The 26,076-nt window shown below is 37.6% G+C and overlaps 3 protein-coding genes across 5 annotated transcripts; all 3 read left to right on the forward strand.

Annotated features, from left to right (window-relative positions):
* The first annotated feature begins 406 nt into the window (after window positions 1-406).
* On the forward strand, window positions 407-12,778 carry rassf7b (Ras association domain family member 7b). 3 transcript variants are annotated; one of them, XM_042728202.1, is made up of 6 exons: window positions 407-423; window positions 8,587-8,733; window positions 8,823-9,706; window positions 11,235-11,391; window positions 11,585-11,692; window positions 12,498-12,778. In XM_042728202.1, the coding sequence occupies exons 2-6, from the start codon at window positions 8,631-8,633 to the stop codon at window positions 12,527-12,529; spliced, it is 1,284 nt and encodes a 427-aa protein (XP_042584136.1). In that variant the 5' UTR covers window positions 407-423; window positions 8,587-8,630; the 3' UTR covers window positions 12,530-12,778. The 3 variants fall into 3 exon arrangements, with proteins under 3 accessions (XP_042584136.1, XP_018952883.1, XP_018952882.1); XM_019097338.2 differs by lacking the exon at window positions 407-423 and adding an exon at window positions 2,968-3,194 and having other exon boundaries at window positions 8,584-8,733; XM_019097337.2 differs by lacking the exon at window positions 407-423 and adding an exon at window positions 2,968-3,194.
* Window positions 12,779-16,190: 3,412 nt separating this feature from the next.
* On the forward strand, window positions 16,191-21,010 carry LOC109082464 (malignant fibrous histiocytoma-amplified sequence 1-like). The gene is made up of 10 exons (XM_042728198.1): window positions 16,191-16,351; window positions 16,706-17,573; window positions 17,834-18,128; window positions 18,219-18,405; window positions 18,503-18,687; window positions 18,796-19,295; window positions 19,513-19,658; window positions 20,000-20,198; window positions 20,338-20,405; window positions 20,484-21,010. Exons 1-10 carry the CDS (start codon window positions 16,264-16,266, stop codon window positions 20,501-20,503), a joined length of 2,556 nt encoding a protein of 851 aa, XP_042584132.1. The 5' UTR covers window positions 16,191-16,263; the 3' UTR covers window positions 20,504-21,010.
* A 1,308-nt stretch (window positions 21,011-22,318) lies between these two features.
* On the forward strand, window positions 22,319-23,842 carry ascl1b (achaete-scute family bHLH transcription factor 1b). The gene is made up of 2 exons (XM_019097336.2): window positions 22,319-23,074; window positions 23,255-23,842. Exons 1-2 carry the CDS (start codon window positions 22,510-22,512, stop codon window positions 23,284-23,286), a joined length of 597 nt encoding a protein of 198 aa, XP_018952881.1. The 5' UTR covers window positions 22,319-22,509; the 3' UTR covers window positions 23,287-23,842.
* The last annotated feature ends 2,234 nt before the right edge of the window (window positions 23,843-26,076 follow it).

Here is a 26,076-nt window from a genome sequence, read left to right on the forward strand (position 1 = left end):
CCACATGATGGCAATCTTTCATCTCAATATCCTTGAGGCTCAGACTTCCAGTCCCTATTTAACCTCAAATATATCCCAGCCATCTACTTTAGTTATGGGACTGCAGTCATCATAAAAACAGAGTCAAAAGAGTGTAAAGAAAAATCATACTGCCGTCATTTCCACGTCAATAATCATAGCGTTTTTTGTCTTGTCCTGCTGAAAGGCAGCCAGAGAGTCACATGGCCTTTTGTACGACGACCAATGCGCATTTCATTGGCTGATTTGCTTGAAAAAGCATCCGTCGTCAAGACAACCAAGAGCTGCAGTCCCACTTCACTTGTCTGGTGAGGCCTTGACAAAGTCACAGATCCTTTTTTTTTTTTACCTTCTGCTTATTGTTTCACTCTCTCCTCTCCTGTGCACCTCAAGAGTCTGTAAGAGGTAAGTCAACAGAAGAGATAGTGTGCTGTTTAAACATAGATGTATGTATATATTGCTTGAAATGAAAACTTCTTGTAGTAAAAGCTGCAGACAGGATCACATATGATGAGGGTGTCCTGAAAGAAAATGCATGACATTTTATACTTATTTTACGTTGCATCAGGTAAGTAACTTTTTTTTTCTTTGCTTGTGGTTGATAAGCTAAACAAAGTATGCCATCAAAGAATATAAATGGAAGAGTTTACCTGAATAATGGTGGCTGAGTTGCCAGTTCTTTATCTCCTGAGAGGTTTGGTTTGTTAAAAGCATTGTGCTTTGTGCTGTTCGTCTCCTCATTTGTTTCATCCCAGCGTTCATCACTTTCAGACTTTATTGGTGCCATGTCTAACAAGTGCAAGATGTTCCACTGTAGATAACGGTGGCTGTAGCCTCAGGAGGGATGTGAGCCTGTTCCCCTCTCTGTCATGTAAATTAAGAGCAAACATGGAGTCATCAAGGTGGCCATGTTGATAGTGAAAGGCAAATGTATCTCTGCGGGCCTTCCCTATCACCTGTGCGACAAGTTGGTATGATATCTTTAAATTATGAAAAGTAGAAAGTTTGCTTGTGTAGCATATGAAGAAAAAGACTTTGTATGTAAATGATTTCTGTGTTATATGTACAAATATGTCCCAAGAGCCCATGCAGGTCTGGAATATAATTGGTCGAAGCTTAATGAAAATGACAATTAACCCATAAATTACTCACCCTCAAGTCATCCTAGGTGTATATGACTTTCTTCTTTCAGACGAATCCAGTCAGAGATATATTAAAAATTGTCTTTGATCTTTCAAGCTGTTTAATGCCACTCAGCGGGTGTTGCATGCATCAGTCCAAAAGAAGTGAAATAAAGTGCCCATCCTGAATAAAAAGTGTGTCACACAACTCCGAATCGATGCGTTTTCGTAAGAAAAATAACCATATTTAAAATGTAATAATCAATTTAATCTAGCTTGCTCTCACTGTTGTACACGGAAGCAGCTCCGAGAGGATGATGTATGAGGTCAGCTTTGTGCATGTGCCGCTCAGAAGTGACGAACGCAGAAGAGCAGCAGAGAGATCAAAACAAAACAACAGTCACTAATTAGAAGCACAAAACGATTCGATTCGATATAAGCCAAGAGGAGACAGGTTTTCTTTTGCTAAAGTAAGGAAACTTTGCTTCTTTTGATTCTAAATACAAACGTTGGTTTTCACGAGACCCCATACGTCATCCTTTCGTCATGCTTTTTATGGATGGGTGATTTTTATTTAACTTCTTTTGGACTGATGCACTGCAACACCCGCTGAGTGGCATTAAACAGCTTGAAAGATCAAAGACAATTTTTAATATCAGACTTTTTGTAATGAATACTTTTATTCAGCAAGGATGCATTACATTGATCAGAAGTGACAGTAAAGACATTTATAAAGATTTCTATTTCATATATGAATGAATTAATGATGAGGTATTTATATAAAGATATTATGAATATATTAAGCAGCACAACTATGTTCAACATTGATAGTAATAAGAAATGTAATAATATGTAATAATGAATTGTAAAAATATTTCACTTTACTGTTTTTGCTGAATTTTTGCGCAAATAAATGGAGCAAATTAAAAAAATAAATAAAAAATCCTACAGACCATAAATTTTGATGGTAGTGTAAGTTTTTCGCTTAGCCAAAAATAAAAGGAAACAATCCCACAGATTGTCCTGATATATTTCAGATTATTATAGGGTTTTAGGGATGGGCTCTTTTGACTTGGGCCAGTAAGCAGTTGCCTAGCAACCAGCCAAAACACCTTATCAACCTCATATCAGCGTGTTAGAAAACACTCAGAAGACCTTAGCAACCACATAGCAAGACTCTGGAAATCACACACAATATCCTAAAATCATACCATTAGTCTTTGCATCGGAAAGCATCACCAATGTTGTGTTTTCCAGAAAATGTAAACATCTTTTTTTTATTATTATTATTTTTTAATTATTCTGACATCTGAACTGTTGCAGTTAGTAGATTAATGATCCCCAGTTTTACAGTAAAAATATGGGAGAATATTGAGCTTAAGATACAATCCAGGACACTCTAGCAAGTTAGCAACCACTCATATGACATCGCAACACCTTGGTATACCTGCCCACAACACCCTATTGTCACACCATTCACATTTTTTACAGACATGTATTATATCTGGAAAGTTATTAAGAGGAAGTTATTGAGTGTATTGAGGAAGTCAAAGCATTTGATCTACACATAGGAACACAATGAGCACACTATGACATATAAATGTGAATACAGTGACAGGTCATTGAACTTAAAAAGAAATAAGAATAAAGTACTATGTCCTACTAACTAAGCCAGTTTTACAAACTGCTCTAAGATCTTTGACAAAATAATGACAGAGAAGGAGAGCAGGACAGAGAGAGAGAGATAGAGAGATAATGAGAACACTATTGCTGGTATTACCTGTGGAGGGGGAGGAGCATGGGAAGTCTGTGGTATGTGTCAGCATTGTGGAGAGCGGAAAGAGAGAGTCACTTTCAAGAGACGAAACGAGCAGTGCGCCATTAGTCCTGCTCCCGTAGATACAGGAAAAACAACACCTGTTGGACACCGACATCTGTGTTACAGGTTAACGCTTTGATTTTACATTAGACACGTTTGGGGATGGCACTTTTTGAAATATATTCAACATGATAACCAAGAAGGAGGACACACAGAAGCGAGCTTTCAACTCTAAGGTAAATATAGCTTTCCGTCTCACCAGCAGGTTTGTCTAGTTAAGCTACAGACTTGACAATAAAATGTGCCAAATTTTACACAGGTGTTTCCATCCTGTCTGGAAAGGAAAGCAGCTTTACCAAGGGAAAAGTAGTTGGAATTATGTTTGGATTATGTTCTTAATTTTAATCAGTAGCAAGGAAATAGTTTATAAAATAGCAAGAATTAGTAGAAAATAGTTTATAGAAACCTGGTACATAGGTCAACTTTGTCTCTATATGGAAGAAGAAATAACTAATTAAGGTTTCCAGGTTTTGCAAAACCTGCTTTTATTCATGAAAAGAAAAATGCCTGAAGGGAATTAGTCATAATGGTTTAGACATAATTCTACTGTGTTATCAGTGGATAATGTAGATCATGTATTTTGTTTGAGGGTTGAACTGTGTGGATTGTCCGATATAAACAGTATTTCTCTACAGCGGTCAGGTCCTTTAACTCATTCCGTCACTTGTGTAAATGTAGACCTGCATAATGCCTGAGTAAATCATTAGTGGTGAGCTTTTGTGTTTGTGAGTAATGCTAAGTGGTAATGAGAATGAATCCATTTGGGAATCGGGCTTTATTTCTCGATATTCTTTAATAACAAGTTTTTCTGACCATTCTGATCAACTGTTCCTTGAAAATGTGAGATCAAGCTTAAGTGTGAGAAACTGGACCATTACATAACAAGACCTTTTTATGAGCTTTCTGACTAGTTGAAGTTTAATTTCATAAATAAATAATAGAAGAATAAATTTATAATATAATAGAAATAAATAATTTGCAAAGTCTGGAATCCAGATTAAATACAATCATTTCCCTTTTTGATAATTTTTGTGACAGGTTCTACTGTCATACATCTTTCTACCTACTCATGTGCCCAACATAAACAGGGCCACATATAGTTTACCTTGATGTTTTGAAGATTATTATTCTTATTAACACAGTGATTGTGTTAATAATTGCTAATCTATATCAGTATATTATTCTCCATAATCTTTCACCTAAATCATTTATAGAAATATCTTATTAGGGAAATTTTCATTTAAATTCTTCTGCATTTCATTCACCTGACGAAATGATGTCACCGTATTTGGATATGCAAAACTATCTACACTCCGACTGCTGCTGTTCACAAACTATGTCAGTGAGGGCAAATGCTACATTTCATATAACTGACCACCTGCAGGTGAGAATGGTGAATTTTAATCGATGCAGTTTAAATTACGGATCTTGAAACATGAAAAGCATTAGTGATGAAATCAATGTGCATACAAAAAGAAAGAACACTCGATCTGATTTAGCACAAATCATGTTGTAAATTTAAGAGGAGAAGTTGTCTCGCTCTGAGGATGGGTTGAAACAGAGGACCACTCCCAACATACATTTTGTGGTTATTCTTTGTGGAAATTGCTGTAAATCAGAGATTCCCAAACAGGGATACAAAAATTAAATCCACGTCCAGGCACTCACAAAGCAGGCAAAATATAAAAAGCCCTTATTGTAAGACAGGGCTACATGTTAAAAAACACCAACATGTATCAGCCCAAACCTTTTTTGCAAGATTTAGCAATCAGGATGAGGATTTAGCAAGATTTAGATTTTTTTTACTAGGTTTAAACCATGAAACATATTCAGAATATCTCATCTAATTTAAGAAGTGATAATGTACAGTACATCTATCACAGTAGTGTTAGTATTGTAGTAACCTTTAGTATCAATGAGATACCAATATAGTTTTTGTTAATATATTGAAAATATATTTTCAGCTTTCATGTTAAATTTAGTTCGTTTTATTTTTGTCATTTTTATTCGTTTTTATTGTTTGTAAATTAAATTTAGACTATGTAAACTGTGATAACCCTGTAACTGTGATAACACTTTCTTGTTCCTTTTTTTGTAAAATTGGACTGGAATTCTTTAGCAGAAAAAGCAAGGTTGATACACCTGTAATGCTGCATACCAAAGGCGTCTGACTTTGTTTGGCGATACTATTTACCTGTAGTCATCAATGAACTCACTCGAGAGGGAGAGAGTATACACTCCTCCTTTTGCACACAATGGGGAAGGTTTAGATATGCTGTTCTACGTAAGCAGGTCAGTTTCACCCCTTTAACACAAGAAACCTAATGCCTGTGAGACACATCCCTGAGCCTGGTTCTGGCTGGTTCACATAACAAATGGAATTCAGACGTTTTAAACATTTTTCTTGGTTCTCATGGTTCACTGAGGGAGAATGCCATCCACATACAGTCTCTTATTTAGTTAAGGTGAACTCTCAGATGACATTTCAGATCAAAAAAAGAGAGTCTCCTATAGTTCCTTCAGTTGTCAAACATATAGAAGTCTTATGACCACAATGGAACATCTGTCATCATCAGATGGAAAAAATAACATGAAACCTGTATTTCTAGTTTGTCATATGGTTTTAGTAACATGTGCCCACCTGGGTACTCCTGTAAACTCATGTTGACAGGGAAACTTGAGGAATGAGATGTTTATCCCAAGAATATTTGTGTTTCACACCTTCAAATACATCATATTCGAACTACTGACAATTCAAACTTGACACATGCGAATATGATTTAAAGTGTAATTCCTAGTTTTCCATTTAATCACATAATGTGTTACTCTAGTTGAGTTAGTTAGAACCACTGAATCTTTGATGTTCATGCTCATAGAACTGGTTTAGGGTTAATGGTTTTAAATTTCAGGAATGGAATGTTTCAAACTAGGCTGATTTCATGGGTCTCCACACTTCACGGCAGATTTGTGTTTAAAAGACAATGGGAGAACAGAGACTGGTATCTACTGCAGGCCTGCTAATGGAGGTGGATGGTGTATGATTACAGTCGCATCATCAGATCTGCTACAGACAGCTAGGAAGTTCACAAAGCTTGCTGAGTAAACACTTTTTAAATAATTTTCAAATGTATAAATGTGCTAAGATATTATATTGTTAATATTTATTTTCTTTTTGTATTTTTTTTAGAATAGTTGAGCAAAATAAGATCTGTGGATAACATTGCTTAGAGAGACTTCCACGTTTTACTTTACAATATAAATGATACACGATCATATCGCAAATGTGAATTCTGAAGCTACAATATAGACTACTGTAACCACAAGGAAGCAGGTTTTCATGCTTGATGAATCAAATGACCATTGTGTATAGCAGTAATTAAAACGGAACTAAAATTATATAATAATTATATTATAATTATTAGGCAACACATGATATATACCAATAATACAATAATAATAACTGGGTAATCATAACACCTGCTTACCCGAAAATGTAATGTTTTTCAGTACTGCTAATGACACATGCAGTAGGAGCAGTCATATAATTATGACAAAGATTTGCACTGTTTACAGTTAGAGCAGGTTCACACAAAACTTATTTTGTGTTCCACTCCCTGTGCTGCTTTTTATTTGATTTTCTATGTAAAGATGTACTAGATGGACCGTTGTGGTGTGTCTTGCTTTTGTGCATGAGCACATTTTAAGAATGCATTTCGAGACAATTTGCCAAAATGTACAATTGTTAAAAAATTACCAACAAGAGAGTGTGTTGGTTGCATAGTTAATGCTTTGCAGTGTGTCACATTTTAAAAGCAAAAACACATAAATACTAAAATGTACTTCTTTATATGGGAGGGGATAAAGAAAGTGACATCACAGTTTACTAATATTTTACAGCTGATGTGTGAAAGCTATCTTAAAAATAATCATTGAGCTTAAATCTGTCAAGGTCATTGTGATGAAATAAGTCAATGATTACATTTAACATAGGTGCGGCTTAATCAAGCCAAAGACATGATATCTTTGTTATAGTAAAGCATTATGAAATACAAGCCGTGAAACCTGAGCCACGTTCTTTGCAACATATTTGTCTTAACTTTTCCCCTTATCTCTTATGATTATTGGCGTTTTGTCAAATTAAATGATCTGGTTTGACAGGCAGAAGTGTTGTGACTACGAGTATAGTACACACATTCTTTGAGCATGTGAGCACAGTTTCAATGTTTGCAGGAATGTGAAGGTTGGTTAATGATTGCCTCAGGAGTCAATGTGCAGGTTGAGGACACTCTCTAACTCACCTCACAGAGCATTTTTAAAAACAAACAGCCAGTTTACGAGTGTCTTAACCTGTTAATTTGCCAGAAGCAGCTTGAATATCAGTGCTTCCCTAAAATGTACATAAAAATCAATGATAACTTGCAAAATAGGGCTGATTGCTGTTGTCAGAACATGCTCAGGGGCAGATAAAAGCACATTGATGACTTTTTTGATCAACGACTTCTCATTAATGTGTTGGTTGAAGGAGTTTATTGGCTTGCATTGCTGAAGTTTTCAGAAAAAAAAAATGTGCCTGGTTCATTTACAGTCTGGATGAAGCTGAGAACTGAATAAAATCGTCATGGTCTTCATTTTACCATGCATGCATACTTCTAGGAAAATGTGGTGTCAGGCTAAAAGTGATCATGCTCTTTTGAACCATGTTTCTACAGTTACATGACGTGTGAATGTTCATCACAACACATCTTTCTGATGTACTCTAAAAACGGTATCTAACAGTAACAATGTTTTTAACACATGACATTCGTTGGTTTCATCCATGGCACACTCAAATGCCAAAACTCTTCTTGAGTCTCTTGTTATAGTTTTGGTTAGTTTAGTTTGTTTGATCTATTATGTTTAAGTAAAAGTTACAATTTTCACATCTGAAGTATCAGAATCTGGAATGTTCCCAGTTTAAGTGTGACCTGAGCTGCTTAGCCACTTCATTTAAAAAGGACCCAAAAAAAAAATTCTGTCATTGTTTACTTATACTAACACCTTTCCAAACCTTTAAGAGTGTAGTTCATCTTCAAGATTCAAATGAAGATATTTTGTAGTGATTTCTGTCCCTCCTTGGAAAGTTCATGCAACCAAAAAGTGATGTTTCAAAATGTTCATAGAGACATTGCAAATGTAATCCATGAACCAATGACATTTGCAAGCAAGCATGATTGTACTTCTGTTTACCATATTTCATGTGCTGTATGTTTGTGCATTGATCAATATTTCCATGGGAATAAAAGCCTATGTTAAATGTTCCTCATATACAGCAGTTGTGTACCTTCAGCATACTTGTATTAAAAACCATTCAAGACATTTTACATCCACACCGGTTTCTCTATACATATTGCAAGGCTTTTAAAAAAATCTCCCTCGATCATAGCGTAGTATGATAATCGTTTCTCAGTAAGCATTTTAACAATCGATGCCCGACAGTTCACAACTGTATTTTGGTGGTTTTGTAAGTGTGGTTATTCTCTATATTGTAAGTAATTGTTCTGTATTTTAATTGTTGTATCGGTTCAGCAGATAACTGTCATGTAGAGACGCTCCTTACTGACTCTCTCACAGTCATGGAGCTGAAGGTGTGGGTGGATGGTATTCCACGAGTCGTCTGTGGCCTATCAGAACAGACATCTTGTCAGGATGTAGTCATTGCCCTTGCCCAGGCTATAGGTAAGTTATTGAGCCTCTCTCTCTCTGTTTTGCTCTTTGAACAGCTAGTGCATTTGTATTTTAATGTTCACTTTTAATGTGCTCTCCAGGGCAAACTGGTCGTTATGTTCTTATTCAGAAACTGCGGGATAAAGAACGGCAGCTTGTGGCCAGTGAATGTCCATTGGAGTCCCTGGCTAAACTGGGCCAATTAGGCAATGAAGTGCAATTCATCCTACGGCGCACCGGTCCCACAAGCAGCGAAGCCTCAGACCAAGGTCGAGCCCCACAATTACCCAGACTTCCAGATCCAGAGCCCCTCAAACTCAAAGAGCCAAAAAAAGCTCTTACTTTCAATCTGGGGCCCTCCTCATCACCCCGAACTCGTGTAAAACAGGTTGAAAAACCACCCAGAGACTCCCAAGCAAGAGGGGGGTCCCCATCTATGCCCTCGTCTCTTGCCCAAGCTGGTCCATCCAAAGACATAGTTTATCAGCAAATACTACGACAACAAGGGCAGCTACAGTCTCTGCAGGGACAGGTGGAGTCTCTAGAGAGGGAGCTGAGTGTTTGGGAGCGGGGTCCTCCTCCAACCCTTTCCCCTGACCTCCTTGAGGAAATAGACCACCTACAGCAGCTTTTAAGGCGGAACGAGGCAGAGTTGGCCAACGCATTGCTCTGGGAAAATGAATTTCAGTCTGAGGTTCAAAGAGAAAAGGACATTCTACGGCAAAAAAATGAACTCCATTTAGCTCTAGACAAACACAATCGAAGGTTGCATGACACAGACAACCAATCCGAGCAGCTAGAGCGAGATATCAGGCTGCTTTCTGAAACCAAGAGAAACGGTTTGCTTCAAGCCAGACCCAGTGTTGAAGAATCTGTTGTTATAGCAAAAGAACAACTGGACAACCATCAGCATCACGGGGCTGAACTGCAGGCATCAATTGAAGAAATAGAAAAGGAGTTAAGGCTGGCAGAAGAACAACTGCAGGTCTGCATTTCTGTTTTTATAACTCACAGTGTTATGTACTTGTCATATTGTTATTGTTTCACTATAACGATTTCTTTATTTTCATGTATAAAACATTTAAAAGACAATATTGGCTCGCTGGGTGGGCAAGTACTAGAGTCTCAAATAAGTTACAAGGGTAAATAAGTTACACACTGCAGCCTAATATGCCTACTTACCTAGTAAATAAAAAAACAGTATGCCAAAAGAGTAGTATGTCCATATTAATAGCATCTGAAATACAGTAGTACAAAATTACCCAAAATTACAAAAATGACGCTTTACTATCCCTTGAGGCCACTGAGAGGAATGAGAGGAATGACACCGTACAACTGACACCATAGGTCACATGAGTAGGACTAGATTCCATTAATTCTAAACACGTTAATACTATATATCCACCTTACTTTGCAACATGGAAGTAAAGTAATTTACTGAGAATGTGTGAGATGTTCATTAGCCATTATATAGAAGAACTGTAGTACAAAGTGTAGTAAACATGCCTTTTTAATAGTCCCGAAGTAAGTTCTCAATCAAATCTAGTACCTACTGAGTATGCAATTTTAGATGCAATGCAAACAAATTCTATTCTGCTTTGCTATTACATAGCTTGACTGGTCAGTTTTGGTATTCAGTGGTCTGATATTTTGTAAAATTTGCCACCGTCATGGGAACTTTGTATATCAGCCCGCTCACCCATTTACTCAAACCAGCACTACTTTCATGACTCGTGCTCACAATTTGTGCCATCTTGAGACTAGGGTGAAAAGGACCTCAGAGGACCTTTGGTGTTACTATTACTGTAATACTGTTACAGTGTTTGTCTTGTTGCTATGTTGCAATGTACATTTACTTTTTTATTTGCAGAAGCTTTGATTATAAACAGGTAGGATTATAACATGATTTCAACTCAACATTTCATGTCCACGTATTTGCGGTTATGACTTGCTGACTGTACAGTATACCTTAAATAAAACATCTTTGTACTAGTTGTTGAATCACACCTATACATTAATTGCAGTCACACAAAAGCATGTTGTGTGCTCACCATGACTAACTGAACCTCAGGGCACCATACACACTACCTCACTATTACTTCATTTGTTTTCTCACACCCATAAGCAAGGGCAGTACTATATTCAAATTTCATCCTACAGGTTGTTGTCATTACCAACAATACTAGTCACACCTTTAAAAGTTGAAATAAAAATGAGTAAGTTTATTAAGTTTATGCAAAGGCAGCATCTTTAAGAAATAATATGTCTGGGATGATTAAGCAGGAACCACAGTAGATAACAAGTCTTACTGTTCATGGTAGGAACATACTGTATGAAAAATGACATTTAAGACAATGCTTGGACATTTGATCTCATTGTAGAGGTTAAGTCTGTGTGGGTGTTTCATTCCAAGAAAAGAGAACTGTGTGATAAAGGAACATTGCTGTTTGAAAGTCACTGCTTCAGCTTTTTCCTTCAACCCAACATTAAATCTCTCTTATGTTCCTCTGTAGGCTAAAAGCATGGAACTGGACGATCTGAATAAAGAGTTACGCCAGTGTAACCTGCAACAATTCATCCTGCAAACAGGAGTCACTCCAGCACAATCCAATCAGCAAAATGAAGAGATCGATTTTGCTCTCCTCAAGCCTGATGGACAGAGTGATGAAGGTGTGTAAAATCCCATACAGTTTTCACAAGCCACTAGTTAACAAGGTCTTTTCTCCTATATGTGGGGTAACATGATTTCCAAATGAAAAAAGATACTATCTGGTGGTTTCAGAGAGACACTGTCTATATCTAACCAAACAACTGAAGCTGGCAAAGTTTAACAGCATTTTTTGTGTGTGTGTGTTTATGACAGATTCGAATTCCTCCATCTTGGAGTTTAACCCTCGTACCACTGCCAAGCAAATCTTGGGGAACCCACGCAGCCTCCAGAACCCACTGGTCTCCAGCCTTCATCCAGAGGGTGTGTATGTGTGACACACAGCTTGCACACCACTGCCCTCTGCTGGCCTAAATCTTCTGCTTGTCCACCTCTACCTCTTCCTGCTTCCCAGAATGCACAATATTTCACTTGCACACCTCCTGTCCTCGCTGGTGGCTCTTTGTCTTGTCAAATGTACTGTAATGGGCATTTTTCTGATCAGACAGTTCAACTGTACTGCCAACAAGACATTTATATGAATTAGTTTGTTATTTTTTGAGCCAGAAAACAAAAACACTGTACTCACTTTGTTTTCTGTGGTTTTCTACAACAAGATAGCTGCATCTTGCTGTGGGATAATATTGACTGTCAAACTAGCACAATAAAATGATTGGCTTCCCATTTTGCTGAAACCTGCTCTGCCTTGGGGTTCTTTCATGCAGGCTCATGTGAATCATGAGCTACTGGTGTGCTTTGCTTGCTTCCTGTCTGGAACAAGTGTTTTAAGTAGAAAGAAATGAAGTAGTTATTTATTTTCACATCCTTCTATTGAACTGCCTCCAGTGGATGCTGTTCAGAATAATCACGTGGGTGTACAGAAATGTTGCAACAGACTCAAGGTCAGCCTGTCTGACTGTAAATGGAGCATTTTGATGTTTGGTTTTGAGCTTTAATGCTGCTGATTTTTAAGCTAGAGCTTTTTTCTTTTTCTTTTTTTACATTTCTTCCATTCGTCAGTCTTCCCTGTATCTGTTATGTGAAACATTACCCTCACCAGTGTGTTGAACAACATATAGCATCCTCCATGAAGCCCAGAACCTCATTGCATTTTGTGTGTGTCTTGCAGTCCTGTCATCAAGAGAGACATCATGGCGATAAAGTCTGGAGTACAACCTCGAGGAATTATTCACTGTTCACTTTATATTATGTCTACTTCATTTTGTCTGAATATATTAATTATATTTTCTTTTGTATGATATTCTGTGAAATGCATTTGTGAACACAAAAATTAGTCTATGTAAATACAGTGCTGTCTTTGTAATTATGTAACATTTGAATGTATTTTAACAACTTACATATATTTCACTAACTAAAAACATACCAAAATAAAAATATATTATTACAAGATTTTAAGCTTATTATTATTCCCACTGTACAATTTGGAAAGTCAAAACACCACAAAACCTTTGTAATTCTTAAACAGGTTTGATTTTATAATTAAAATTAATTTAAATGATTTAACTATTTATATTTTACAATAACATTAAAGTTTGTCTGGAAATCCTTCCATCATCATCATCGTCACATGCGAGTGTGTCATGGTGAATCTCAAATAAAACTGTGGTTTAAAACCAGTGAACTCTCACTCAGGGGTGTTCCTGAAAATAATCATTACCAGTGGCAGATGGTTGTGGCATAGATGATACACTAAAAGTGGAATTAGTTAAATCACAAAATAAAATGTTCCTTAGCTACTTATATACATCCACTGATATACAGTTGCAGTCTTACTTGGTTTATATAGACTCTGCTCTAAGGATTCTACTGAGATTCTACTTGAGACCATTATCACTCATAGTGACAGTCACATCCCTGTACCACCCATGAAATCTCAACAATAATTTCAAGATACAACAAGCACATGACCAGCTTAAACCAGCTCAAACCAGTAGTCATGCTATAAAACATACCTAACCAGCATATGCTGTTTTTTTTTTTTTTTCAACAGGGACTTACGGGTGGTTTTAGGGCCGGGTTTGTCATCTCTGTCCCTCAAGGTCCACTTTCCTGCAGAGTTTAGCTCAAACCTATATCAAACTCACTTGCCTAAAACTCACTAACCTTGATTAGCCTGTTCAGGTGTGTTTTGTTTTGGAGCTAATTCTGGAGGAAAGTGGAACTCGAGGGACAGAGTTGAAAGCCCCTGATTTTAGAGGAAGTGACATTTGATTTGACAAAAGTCTAGTCTAGTGCAGAATGGGTCATTCATATTTTGGACCGTTTTTCGAAAAGAGAAAGTCTGAAAAGTTAATCTTCTATTGTTTTTGTTGTTGTTGTTGTTGTTGTTGTTGTTGTTGTTGTTGTTGTTGTTGTTTTTCAATGTTTAGACATAGGGCATGCCTTAAGGGTTACCCATAGGAAAGAGAAATCAAAAGTTAGATAAAATGAGGTTACTTCTAGACAGAAATGAGGTTACTTTAAGATTGAATGAAGATTTTTGATTGAGTCAAACTGGTCTGAGTTTCAGACCAGACCATCTCACTATGGTCTCCTTTAAAGCTCTAAATGAGATCTCAACAACATCACACACTGTGCTCAGACATTTCTCCTACTCTAAAGACTCTGTTGGTCTCATATTTGTATCCTTTAAGTTTTAGAAGAGATCTCAACAACATCACACACTGTGCTCAGATTTTTCTCCTTAGCTAAGGACTCTGGTGGTCTCATATTTGTCTCCTGTGTTTCAAACATGATCTCAACAACATCACAGATTGTGCTCAGATTTTTCTCTTTAGGTAGAGACTGGATCTATCACATTTGTCTCCTCAAGAGCTTAGTTTAGAGATCTCAACAACTTCACAAAGTGTCAAGTACTTGAAAGGCATTAAATAAAGGGTGGGGTGGGGCTCATAAATTCAGAAATGCTATATTGCGAGATAAATTATGCAGAAATAAGGATAATGTTGACATTTGATTAATACATTAATACATCTTTTGTGGTAGAAATGTTTGAGCACGTTGAGGCTTTTGACTTGGTGCACACTTTGTAAAGTTATTGAGATCACTTTTGAAATTTAGAGGAGACATATGGAGCTCTCAAGTCTTTAGTGTAGGAGAAATATCTGAGCACAGTGTGTAATGTTGTTGAGACTTCTTGTAAAGCTTTAAAAGAGAAAAATGTTAAAGATCCAGAGTCTCTAGCTTAAGAGAAAAATCTGAGCCCAGTGTGTGATGTTGTTGAGATCTTGTTTGAAACATTGGAGGAGACAAATATGAGAAACATCTGAAATGCTGTTGAGTCTACTGTAAAATGAGAGATATATGAGAATCTTATCTAAATATTCTGACTCAGGAAGAGGAACCACTGAGCAATACATTTTTCCTAAGGTAATGGGTGCAGCCAATCAAAAGCATTTCATAAATGCTGTTGCGTCATGCTTTGTTTAGTATGACAATAGTGCAGTGTCTATATATAGCCAATGTGACTACCTTAAATTGTTACGACGTGTCAAATAAAATCTAAGCAGGGGCGTAACCAAGATATTTTCATAGGGGTGGCAACCTACTAGCTCTGCCCCAGCAGCTAAGCATTAGAGCATTTTGCAGCAACATTTCTAAAAACATTCTTCTCTTTGCTAACATATGAATAGATTGTGTTTTGGTTTACTTCTAGTGTTCCTTTTTTTTCTACCTGTTACCTTTGTTCTCATTTCTCATAGTTTGTGGTTCCTAATTTAGTTGCACACCTGTTTATTGTTCTATTAATTAACACTCCCTGTGCATATAAGCCCTCTGTTTACTCAGTTACATGTCTTGTGTTAATGTTTATGGTGTTTTCCTCAGTGTTTATCAAAGTCTTTCATCTACTGTGTTTTCTATTCTGCAGCCTTTTGGATTTATACTCAACAAACCCATCATTTCTGTGCACTTTAAAAGTGAACACTCTTAACTGACATATTGAAAACAATAATAAACAGAACCTTTTAACTGAATGGAAAAAAAATCTGTTCAGTTCAAACGTTTTAAACCATGAAAAAGAATTGACGCAAAAAAAAAAAAAAAAAAAAAAAAACATTCAAAAGAATCAGCTGGGCAAATAAATTGAAGGAGCCTGTGGAAGCCTACAGTGCTTTATGATTCATGCAGCAAACTATTTTTATTTTTTTTTTTAATTTCCATAGACATTCCTGTGACATATGAACTGTGCTGGCATCATGATTCAAGGTGAGACATTTGTAAACACAGCTGAAACTTTGCACTCTAACTCTTTGGCCCTTTGCTGATTAAATTGGCGGAAAGGAAGGAAGGAAAGGATGTGCTCTGCATTTCACCCATCCAAGTGCACACACACCCAGGGCAGTGGGCAACCATTTCCGGGGTCCGGTGCCTTGCCAAAGGGTTCCACCTCAGTCATGTAACATGCTATTGAGGGTGGACTGGCGCTGTACATTCACTCTCCTCACCTACAATCCCTGCCTGTACCAAGACTCAGACCCACGACATTTGGATGGAATACAGGTCTGACACAGTAGGCCACGACTGCCCCAACTTTTCTCTATGCTTCCCCCTCCCCATGTGTGTAATGACACCATTCTTCCAAAAATTAAAAATAAAAATTGGTACTGAGACATTTCAAAACCCCTGAATGAATGATAATAGAAACGTATTTTTTCCTTGAAATATACTTTCTAGGTACGGGTTTTATTTCATTGCAACTCTTTCGTACGCACATTGTTTCACATTTTAGCCAGATGATGGCAGTACCGCCTCGTCTGTAGATGACTGTGTAAATCACCTGACAGAAACTGAACTAGATACTGCTACGTTTTCTAGAAAATGAAAGTAAAAATCAGCTGTACTGCTCTGTTAAAAGTTCGTCCCTACTTTGCTCTATGAGACATAAGGAAGTAGATCACCTATCGACACACAGACGAGCGAAAGAGTTTCTTCAACATCTTATCGACATGCCTCTTTTAAATGGTATGTTCACACTTTTTTTTATCTCGATCTGTAAAAAATGCTAAAAATTTGCTTGAATGTATAAATGTGAACACAGTATATTATTATTAGGTAGGGGTCACTCCCGAGGTTTTGCTGTATAGGCTATATTTCTAAACCTAACAATCTGACTCATAGATTTAATTATTTTTGCTGCCTAGACAGAAAACATTAATTTATAATTCATGTTGAAATATATATACATTACTACTCCGAGTCATTAATGAAAATGTTAAGCATAAGACGTTAGGTGTATGTTTGTTATAACGTTTAAATTATAATTATTTTATTATTATTATTATTATTATTATTACATTAACAATAATATTACCATAGGAAATCAAAATGCCAAAACAGAGGAAGACTTTGCTGGAAAGAAACTCAAAGCACTTCCCAATGAGCTACTTCAGAGGGGTGGAGATGCAGTAAAGGTAGATCTACAGCGGAACAGACTCAAACAAATCAGTGGTATCACTCAACTGAAAAACCTGACAGAGCTCAACCTGTGCAGGAATGAGTTCACTGATTTCCCCGTGGACATTAGAGGGTTACACCAGTTGGAGAAACTTTATATCAATCAGAACAATATCAAAACCATTCCAGAAAATGTCTTTCCATCCTTGGAGAAACTAAAGTTTCTAAAGTTGAGCACCAATCGACTTGAAAAGCTACCCCAGGACATGAACAGGTGCCAACATCTCAACTACCTAAACCTGTCCAACAACTGCCTGAGGAATTTGGATCCTCTTGTGGGCCTTTCACACCTTAAAGAACTTTATGTCGAGAGGAACCAGTTAGCTGACCTACCAGACCTACTCTTTCAAAACAGTAACTTAACTCAGTTCAAAGCAAATGGTAACCCTCTTAGAAAGCCTCCTCAGGAGGTGTGTGCAGGGGGATTGAAAGATATCCAGAACTACTTTGCGATGCTTGAGGCCAACGCCCCAAATCAGAAAACTGTGAAGACCATGTTTCTGGGGACCTCCATGGCAGGGAAGTCCACTCTGTGCCGCAGTCTGAAACAGGGTTGCCCTGTACCGGTGCACGAGGATGACCGTACGGTAGGGATCGAAATCAGTGAAGTTGATAATGAGGGTATCCGTTTTATCTTTTGGGACTTTGCTGGGCAAGAGGAATACTACATCACCCATCATGTGTTTATAACAGCTCAAGCCTTTGTCATACTTGCCATCGACATTTCCAGGTAAAGCCTTTTTTTTCTTTGCTTCTGCTAGATCTCACAGTGTAATATACTAAACATGTACAACTTGTTGAGAATTTATTCTTTTATTAGCAAAAATCACTATTACTAAACGGTTAGATGTGTCATTTTTGCATTGTGACTATAAAATGGGCAAAACCAGAATATTATAGAGATTTAGGGGACTTTTTTTCACTATTGGGCCAGTTGGAATAACACCCCAGCCACCAAATAGCAATGCATTAAACTTTTTTTTTTTTCAGTTACAACATGGATGCCCAGAGTTTCGAGGAGAATGTGGGATTCTGGATAAAAAATCTTCAGCTTAAGATACCAGACTCAGTAGTTCTGCTTGTGGGCACTCATGTTGACCAATGCACAGATGAGAATGATGTGGGAAAAAAGAAAAAACACATCGAAGAGCAAGTAAAGGAAATGCTTGAAACTCATACAACTAATTTAGAGCAGCATAAGAAGAACCTCCAGGATAAGGAGGACTCATCTTCGTACTATGACCAGATAAATCAGATTGAAAGACTGACTGAGTACAAACTAAAGGTAATTTGGCTTTGTAGTTGCTGTTTTATAATCTAATAGAAATGAATAAAATGTGCAGCCACGATCTTCTTTTTCTCCTTTTATTTTCAGGTCCTTGATCTTGTACCTATAGATTGCACTAAAAAGGAGGACATTGTCAAGCTAGGTGATCACATCAAAAGTGAGGTTTTAAACAAAGCTACATTCCCCAGCATAGAACAGACATTACCTAGAAGCTACTATGAGGTGGAGAAGGATATCAAAGAACTTCTGAAAAACGGTGACATTGCTGAGCATGGTCAGTTTTATTTTTAAAAAAATTTTTTAGATTACAATGTGTGGTGTGTTTGTTCTTAAATACGTTTCTTAATCCTGAAATTTGCACCTATTAACAGGAATTGTGAGTCAAAGCATCCTCTTGTATGAACTGAAGAACAGACATGTTACACTGGACGATGACAAACTTAAGTTAATTCTTCTGTATCTCCACCGAATTGGAGTCATTATGTGGTACAAGGAAATCCCAGAATTGGCGGGTTCTTTGTTTGTAAAGCCATCATTCCTCATCTCATTGTTTAAGGTTCATGCATCAAACATTTAAACCACAACAAATAAGTGTATTTGAATAGCCTTAAAATAATCAGTGTATAAATCCTTCATTATTTATTTTCTTTTAATTCTGTCACAGGCTATTGTGAGACATGACCTAGTCCAGGAGCTGAACAAGATTTCCCCACTACAGCTGAAGTCAGAAAATGCACTTGCAGTACAGAAGAAAAGATGGATCAGCGACTATAAACACAGAGCATCCTTAAACAATGTGGCTATTAGGATCCTGGTGCGGACTGAGCTCCAGAAGAATCCAAAACGCATTACTGATAAAGAGCTAATTGAGGAGGTGGCTGGGTCCAATAAGAAGGAAGGAAGTCTCCTTTCACTACTAAAACACTTTGATATATGCTTGCCAACAAAACATAACAGTCCTCTCAATCCAAAAGCCAACGAATTCTGTCCGAAGAAAAATTGGGTACCCTCAAATCCGATTGTGTATGAGCCAGATGCTTGTCTGTTCCCAAGTTACCTGTTAGACAACAAACAGGTAGAGCAAAAGTGGGAATCAGACAATCCAGAGGACCTAAATATCCATATTTACTTCCTACCTGAGATACCACATCATTTCTTTCACAGGTGAATGCTTACGCTTGTCTCTTTCAGAGAAAAAAAGAAATACAAGTCTTTAAAGAACATTCCTGGTTTATCCACTCTGTCTGTTTTGCGGTCATGTGTAATCAACCCAGATACCCTGATGATCCAAAAGTTACTTCAAACTGATTTGATTGTAACTAGTATTGACACTGGGATAACTAGTAATGACATGTAAAACTGATTCTTGCTTTACATACAGGCTTGCCATCAGGGCGTGCTCCTTATACTCTCCATACTGGATCGGAAAAGACCAGTGTGTGCTGTGCTGTGGTGACAGACGGTTTCTGCTCAGAGAACACCGTGATGAGGACCAGTTTATTGAGATCCGCTGCAAAGAGACTGAGCGTAAGTCTCTGTTCGATTACATTTTGTATAGCAATGATTGTATAGCCTCTCGAGCAGATACTTTAAATATACATACACTGAATTTTTTGTCTTCTACATTCAGTTAAATTCAGTTTACGTTTATTTGTACAGCGCTTTTCACAATGCAAATCATTGCAAAGCAGATTAACAGAATTCTCTTATATAATTATAAATTATAGTTTCTACATTATATTTAGGAGTAGCTTGTCAGTGGTCACTATGTCAAGGTGATGTCAATTGTGCATATGGCAGAAGTGTACAGTAAAAACCACTATTAACGCTAATGATTATATGTTGCAATATTATTTTCCTATTTGTAGTTGAAACTTCAGAAGACATCCAGAAAGCATGGGAAGTGATAAGGAAGATTATGACACGGCTGAACAAACTGACAGAGCAGTGGCAAGGGCTGTACCTGACTGTCCACAGTCCCTGTAAATCCAGCGACTGTGATGAATACTTTGAATGGAACGACTGGCAAGAATGGTTAGAAGATTCAGGGACAAGCAAATTTAATATGTAAGTTGCCATGTGATTTGGCCTTATTTTGTGTGTTCTTATTAGAGCATTACATATTAATTTTATTAATGTATGTTTGACTCATCTTAGTTTTAAACGTATTGAAATTAAATCAGGTGAACACTGTTTTGTCTTATAGAGGACTTGAAGAAAAACACACTTGCCTTAATGGACACCAACGAAGGACAGAGTTGCTGTTCCCTAGAAGTAAATGCATTTATTTACAGAGAAATACAACATGCATTTAGTCTTCTGCCATTTATAATTCTTACAATTTTTTTTCAGCTCCTGATGCTTTGACCTAAAGACAGGGCGTATGGACTTGACTTGATGGGATGACAAATGTGTCATTCCTAAAATATTGTGAAACACAACTTGAACATTTGTTTATATACTGTAATTAATTAAAATACCAACTTGCACAGACAATAGCATTGTAATGTTTCCACAACACGTTATTACATAAATTGTAATAGCTCCAAAACATTAAACTAGCCTATATAATATTTACTATAGTTAATGTATATTTCTTGACTTAGCATGAAATGGAGGAATCTAACATTATTTTGGGGAACATACACAAGTTTTGTGTAGTCTCCTCTCGGTAAGAAACTGTTCGGTGGATATGTTGTCTTGTAGAAACATATTGTCGCCGCTAGGGGGTGATCTTTATACATTTACGTTTCACAATTTGTTTGAGGACTGTTTGTGGAGGGTAAATTATTGCTGCTGTGGAGTCCGGGCTGTAACATGTAATGAATTGTTCAATAAAGTTATCCAGATACAAAAGTATCATTGGATTTACCAAAGTCTCTTTCTGTCTGCCTGTATGCTTTAAATTAGCTAAAAAGTAAAAAGCAGGCCTACATATTTACCTCAACATATAAATATTCTAACAATGCATATAAAATATAAAGTTTAAAGTGTAAATTATTTGATTACACTTTATTTTTTTGGTTCTCTTTAGACATTATGTTGACTATAAGTAACTTTGCAACTACATTGACTGTTAGATTATGGTTAATAAGTTGATATGTGCACCCGAATGTCTAAAAGGGACCATCAAAATAAAGGGTTACCAGCTATTTTTATTGGGTTGTATTTTTTTTATCACAAACTTTTTAAAAAGTATTTAAAAGCCTCAATGAAGATTTTTCTCCCCCATTTTCCATATGTTCATTTGTGTTCAGATTTTTACTTCATTATAAAGTACATAGCAAGCTGGCATTATCAGTTGATATTGTTGATAGAGCTTTACTGTATACTAATGACAGTTCACCTGCAGCAGTCTTAGGTTAGACACACACACAAATACACTGTAGAGACTTTTCATTGACTTCTGTTGAGTTTACATTGCACTAATGATTTCTATCCCTAAACAGAACCCTCAGACAAACCATTCTGCATTGTTAAGTTTTTATTAAGAAAAAATTAAATCGAATGATCCACACAGGGTTTGATATTCTTGTGGAGTGGAGATATTTAGCCATGACATTTAGACATGATTATATACGCAAATCCTGATTAACACAATCTAAATGATCAAAAACGTCTTAAAAGAGTTATTTTTTTTAAATCCATATATGCATTCTTGAGGATGAAAGTTACTTATGCATTCAAAACTTTCCTTTACTTGTTTGCCAAATACCCCTAACAAAACGGTGTCAGTAACAGTCATGGCAATTTCAATATACACAGTAGGCTATAGTATACTGAAAATCTTCTTCTATATTCAGAAAAAAAAAAAAAAAAAAAAGTTTGTAGCAAGGTAGTTTTGGTCACTTTCGCATGTCAGTCTTGTTTTGTGATTATGCTGTTTTGAACCCACGACTATTTAGCAGGTTATCCAAAGCACCAAGCATCCAAAGCAGTTATAGTAACCCGAACGTCTAAAAAATGGACATCACTCCATCGTTTCCTTGATATCAATGGTCAACACTTTAACTTTTACGTTCCATAACGCGGGACATACGCGTGCGCCGGGTGAGGATGATTTCACAGAGATAGGCAGCGCCTCATACGCGTGGCGCAGTGAGCGCACAGAATAGTTCCTTTGAGTTTGTCAAAGCCACGCGCCCGGCGCGCGAAGCCCGAGCAGGGGATTCATGCAGGGGGCGGGTCTTCCTTTGGAAGCGTGCGGCCCAAAAGGGGGTGGAGGTGTGGCGCACGTGTAGAAAAGGGAGAGCAAGCTGCTTTACCCTCAAATCAATCGCCGAACAGGTGAATCGCTTCTTGCGAGCCACGCGAAAGGCACGAGAGCGGCGCATTACTCGCAAACTCCCCATCTATTTATCTATTTATTTCCCGCGACATGGAGGCAGCTGTCATCGCTACGACGCAAATGACTCAAGATGTGTTTTACCATACTTTTTCGGAGACCCTCGTACCTCAAGCGAAGCAGGACAGGGAATGTAAAGTGCTGAAGAGACAGCGCTCGAGCAGCCCAGAGCTGCTCAGGTGCAAGAGGAGACTGACCTTCAACGGACTCGGCTATACCATCCCTCAGCAGCAGCCCATGGCGGTGGCCAGACGCAACGAGCGCGAAAGAAACCGCGTCAAGCAGGTGAACATGGGCTTCCAGACGCTGCGCCAGCATGTGCCCAACGGAGCAGCGAACAAGAAGATGAGCAAAGTGGAGACGCTGCGCTCGGCGGTGGAGTACATCCGAGCGCTTCAGCAGCTGCTCGACGAGCACGACGCTGTGTCTGCCGTGTTGCAGTGCGGCGTCCCGTCTCCATCGGTCTCCAACGCGTACTCGGCGGGCTCGGAGTCTCCTCATTCGGCTTATTCCTCTGATGAGGGCAGCTACGAGCATCTCAGCTCTGAGGAGCAAGAGCTGCTGGACTTCACCACATGGTTCGACAGATATGAATCAGGTAGGGACAGTTTTTAAGCGTTTTCCACTTGTACAGACACATGGGCCCTTAACTAAGTGGCCCCAGTTTAAAAAGCTATTTTTCTCTCTAACACTTTATTATAACAACATAACATTATGGACTGAATTGCAGTCATTTTTGTATATGCCTGTGACTCATAGCTGTTTTATTCTATTACAGGTGCTTCACTCTCTACTAAAGATTGGTGCTGAAGGGTCCAGGTCGGTGATACACTGCCTGCTGGTGCTCATAAAGGACTTGAGTTCACTGATTGAGCACTGGACACACAGAGGGCATTTTCCAGCAATGCACACAGATGCAACACTCGCAAGGATCCAAAAGTTAGAACTGCACGGGACTTGAGGCGTATGAGGATGTCTGTTCTGCTGACTTGTGTCTTGTCACCCTGCATTCAACATTTGCCCTGTTGATGCAATAATGTATAAATGCAACTGAATGAGCCAGTTCGTCCCTTCCATATTGTACAAATAACGAGGTGACCATTTGTAGTTAAACGAATGAGGAAAAATAGTATCAGGTCCCATATACGGCGTCTGTTAGGGGATACACTAACGTTACACTAGGAAGCCCTCAAGCAACCTGTATATTATAATATTTTGTGCTAGATATGCGGCAAAATTTTTGTACCGGATGAATAACTTTTGTATCAAAGTGTGCACTTGTGTGTTTTTATACAAACCTGTGTATATGCAATTTTTTTATGAAGAGAAACCCTATTTTATGTAAAATAAAGGCTTTATTTATTCATTTAATTGTCTTGTGTGTTTAAACTCAATAACAAATATACTTCTATAAAGCCTGTAAGTTTATTGAGACTCAGAATTGTAGATACTTAAGTACTGTATAAATAATGTATAAAATACATAGCACTGATTTACTTTGAAATAACCACTACGAACACACTGAACAAATTGTACAACCATTTTTACCTAGAAAATGCTAGTAAATTTCACAGTTAAAAAACAAAAAACAAAAAAACCCCACATTGAACAAAATGTGAAATTTCAAAGCAGAAATCTGAAATGGTATTTTCTTGTAAAACATATTCTAATAGTCTTTCTTTTATTTATGACTGCTTTATCTTTCATAAAAGAAGTGGCTTTGAGAAGTGTCAACATGGTTTAATTAATGGAGTCATTTACTGTATAACCACAAAAGAAAGTGACAGGCAGCTGTAGATGGGACACAACCTTGGGATACAGTATGTGAACAGTTAATTTTTAAGCAACAACAAAAAGTTCAAGTGTAAAGCAATTTATAACCCCTGAATACCTTTGTGGTGTAACCAATGTGTCCGTCCCAACCTATGGAGGCTATGAATAGACGTCAGCAGAAGACTAATGGTGATGAACTAACTGTCCTGGAGGGCATCCAAAATTTCCTACCAATGTCAGTTTTCCTGTTCACTTTTTTTCTTTTGGTTTTAGCATATATACAGGGGTCTTATCAGCAAAGATAAGGAGATCGGTTTAGGTTTGTGCAATTCTAACTTTTCTCATTTATAAACCAGGCAAAAAGCAGCCCCATTCTTGCTTCAAATGACATCCTTCAAAGTGCTCCAAATGTGAGTCAACCAAGCACTAAGGTTCTGAGTGCATGAAAATTAGCATTTTCTATTGTGCGTGTGAAGTTTGGATGCGCTGTAAGGCCTTTCGCCATCATCCAATCAGACAGACCCGTGCTGATTTTGAATGGCCTCTGATTTAAGTGACACAAAAGCACTTTTGTGTGAGGGCTACACCATATTCATCACATAGTGCCTTCAACATAAATCTGATTGGATGTCTTGGGCACTTTGATGTCTCTCCAGTGTACGAGTGGCATTGTGATGTCTAACTTCAGTCTGTATTGCCTTTTTTCAGCACTTAGAGCAGGAGGTCCTTTTAATTTGTGAAGAGTAAATTCATAAAAAATTCTCCTCTCTAATAAAACACCAGCAGAATGATTGACACTACTTTACAGAGTCCCACACAAAAGCCTGATTTGGGTCCAGTGACAAATGAAAGGGGCCGGGTGTGGGCCTCATTCAGACTAATTTTAATCTTTCAGTCACTCTGTTTTTTTTTTCATCTAGACTCTATCTCTTTTTTTAAGTTCTCATTTCGGAGATCATACACTTTTAAACACAAAGGGGGGTTTCACAGTGATACCACAGAAGAACCATTTTGGGTTCCCCACTTAATCTATCAGTAAACAGTTCCTTAAAGAAAATTTTTTTAGTATGAAAGACATTTTTAATAATCTAAACAACTGTTTTTCATGATAAAGAACATTCTGAGCAATGAAAATGTTCTATGGATGTTAAAGGATCTTCATGTAAAAAGATGCCAATAAATAACCTTTATTTTAAAGAGTATAGACAAGTTCTCAAAGAAGGAACCTGTCAATCCCAGTGTTATTTGTGCATTTTACACGGAAAACAACAACCTATTATCTATGAGTATAAATATTGCAATAACATTCTGACACAAACATTTTTAGTCTTGGATTTCACACCTTACATTGACAAGATTCCCTTTATTCTTTACAAAAATGTCTTTGCTCCTCCTTTTTCTCTGTCTTTTTGGTTGTTCATCTCTCTCTCTCTCGGCTCATGATTGTGTGCAGTCAGGTTGATTTACCCTGTCTGGCTCTGCATGCTAAACGCTGTCTTAAATTGCCCAGCACCCTCCACACACACTTCTTACACACACAATAGTCATCCGTCTCGGCCGGGGGCCAACCCCCCTGCCCCCCCCCCCCCCCCCAAACTTCATCACACAAACCCAAAACAAACCCAGCTCTGAGCACTGTACTCCTCAGTCCTGCAGCCCATCTAAGAGAGAGTATTTTAGTCCACATTCAAGCTCTGACTCACTTTTTGAGAAAAATCATTAGTGATGTTTAAAAATAGGAGATGAGGCAAAGATTAGTCCTGTAACGTATGACGATTCAACAAACAGTGATTTGGTGAACCTGTGTGTGGTCAGTGAGTATTTTCT

This window comes from Cyprinus carpio, chromosome B7 (genome assembly GCF_018340385.1).
Source record: "Cyprinus carpio isolate SPL01 chromosome B7, ASM1834038v1, whole genome shotgun sequence".
Taxonomy (NCBI): domain Eukaryota; kingdom Metazoa; phylum Chordata; class Actinopteri; order Cypriniformes; family Cyprinidae; genus Cyprinus; species Cyprinus carpio.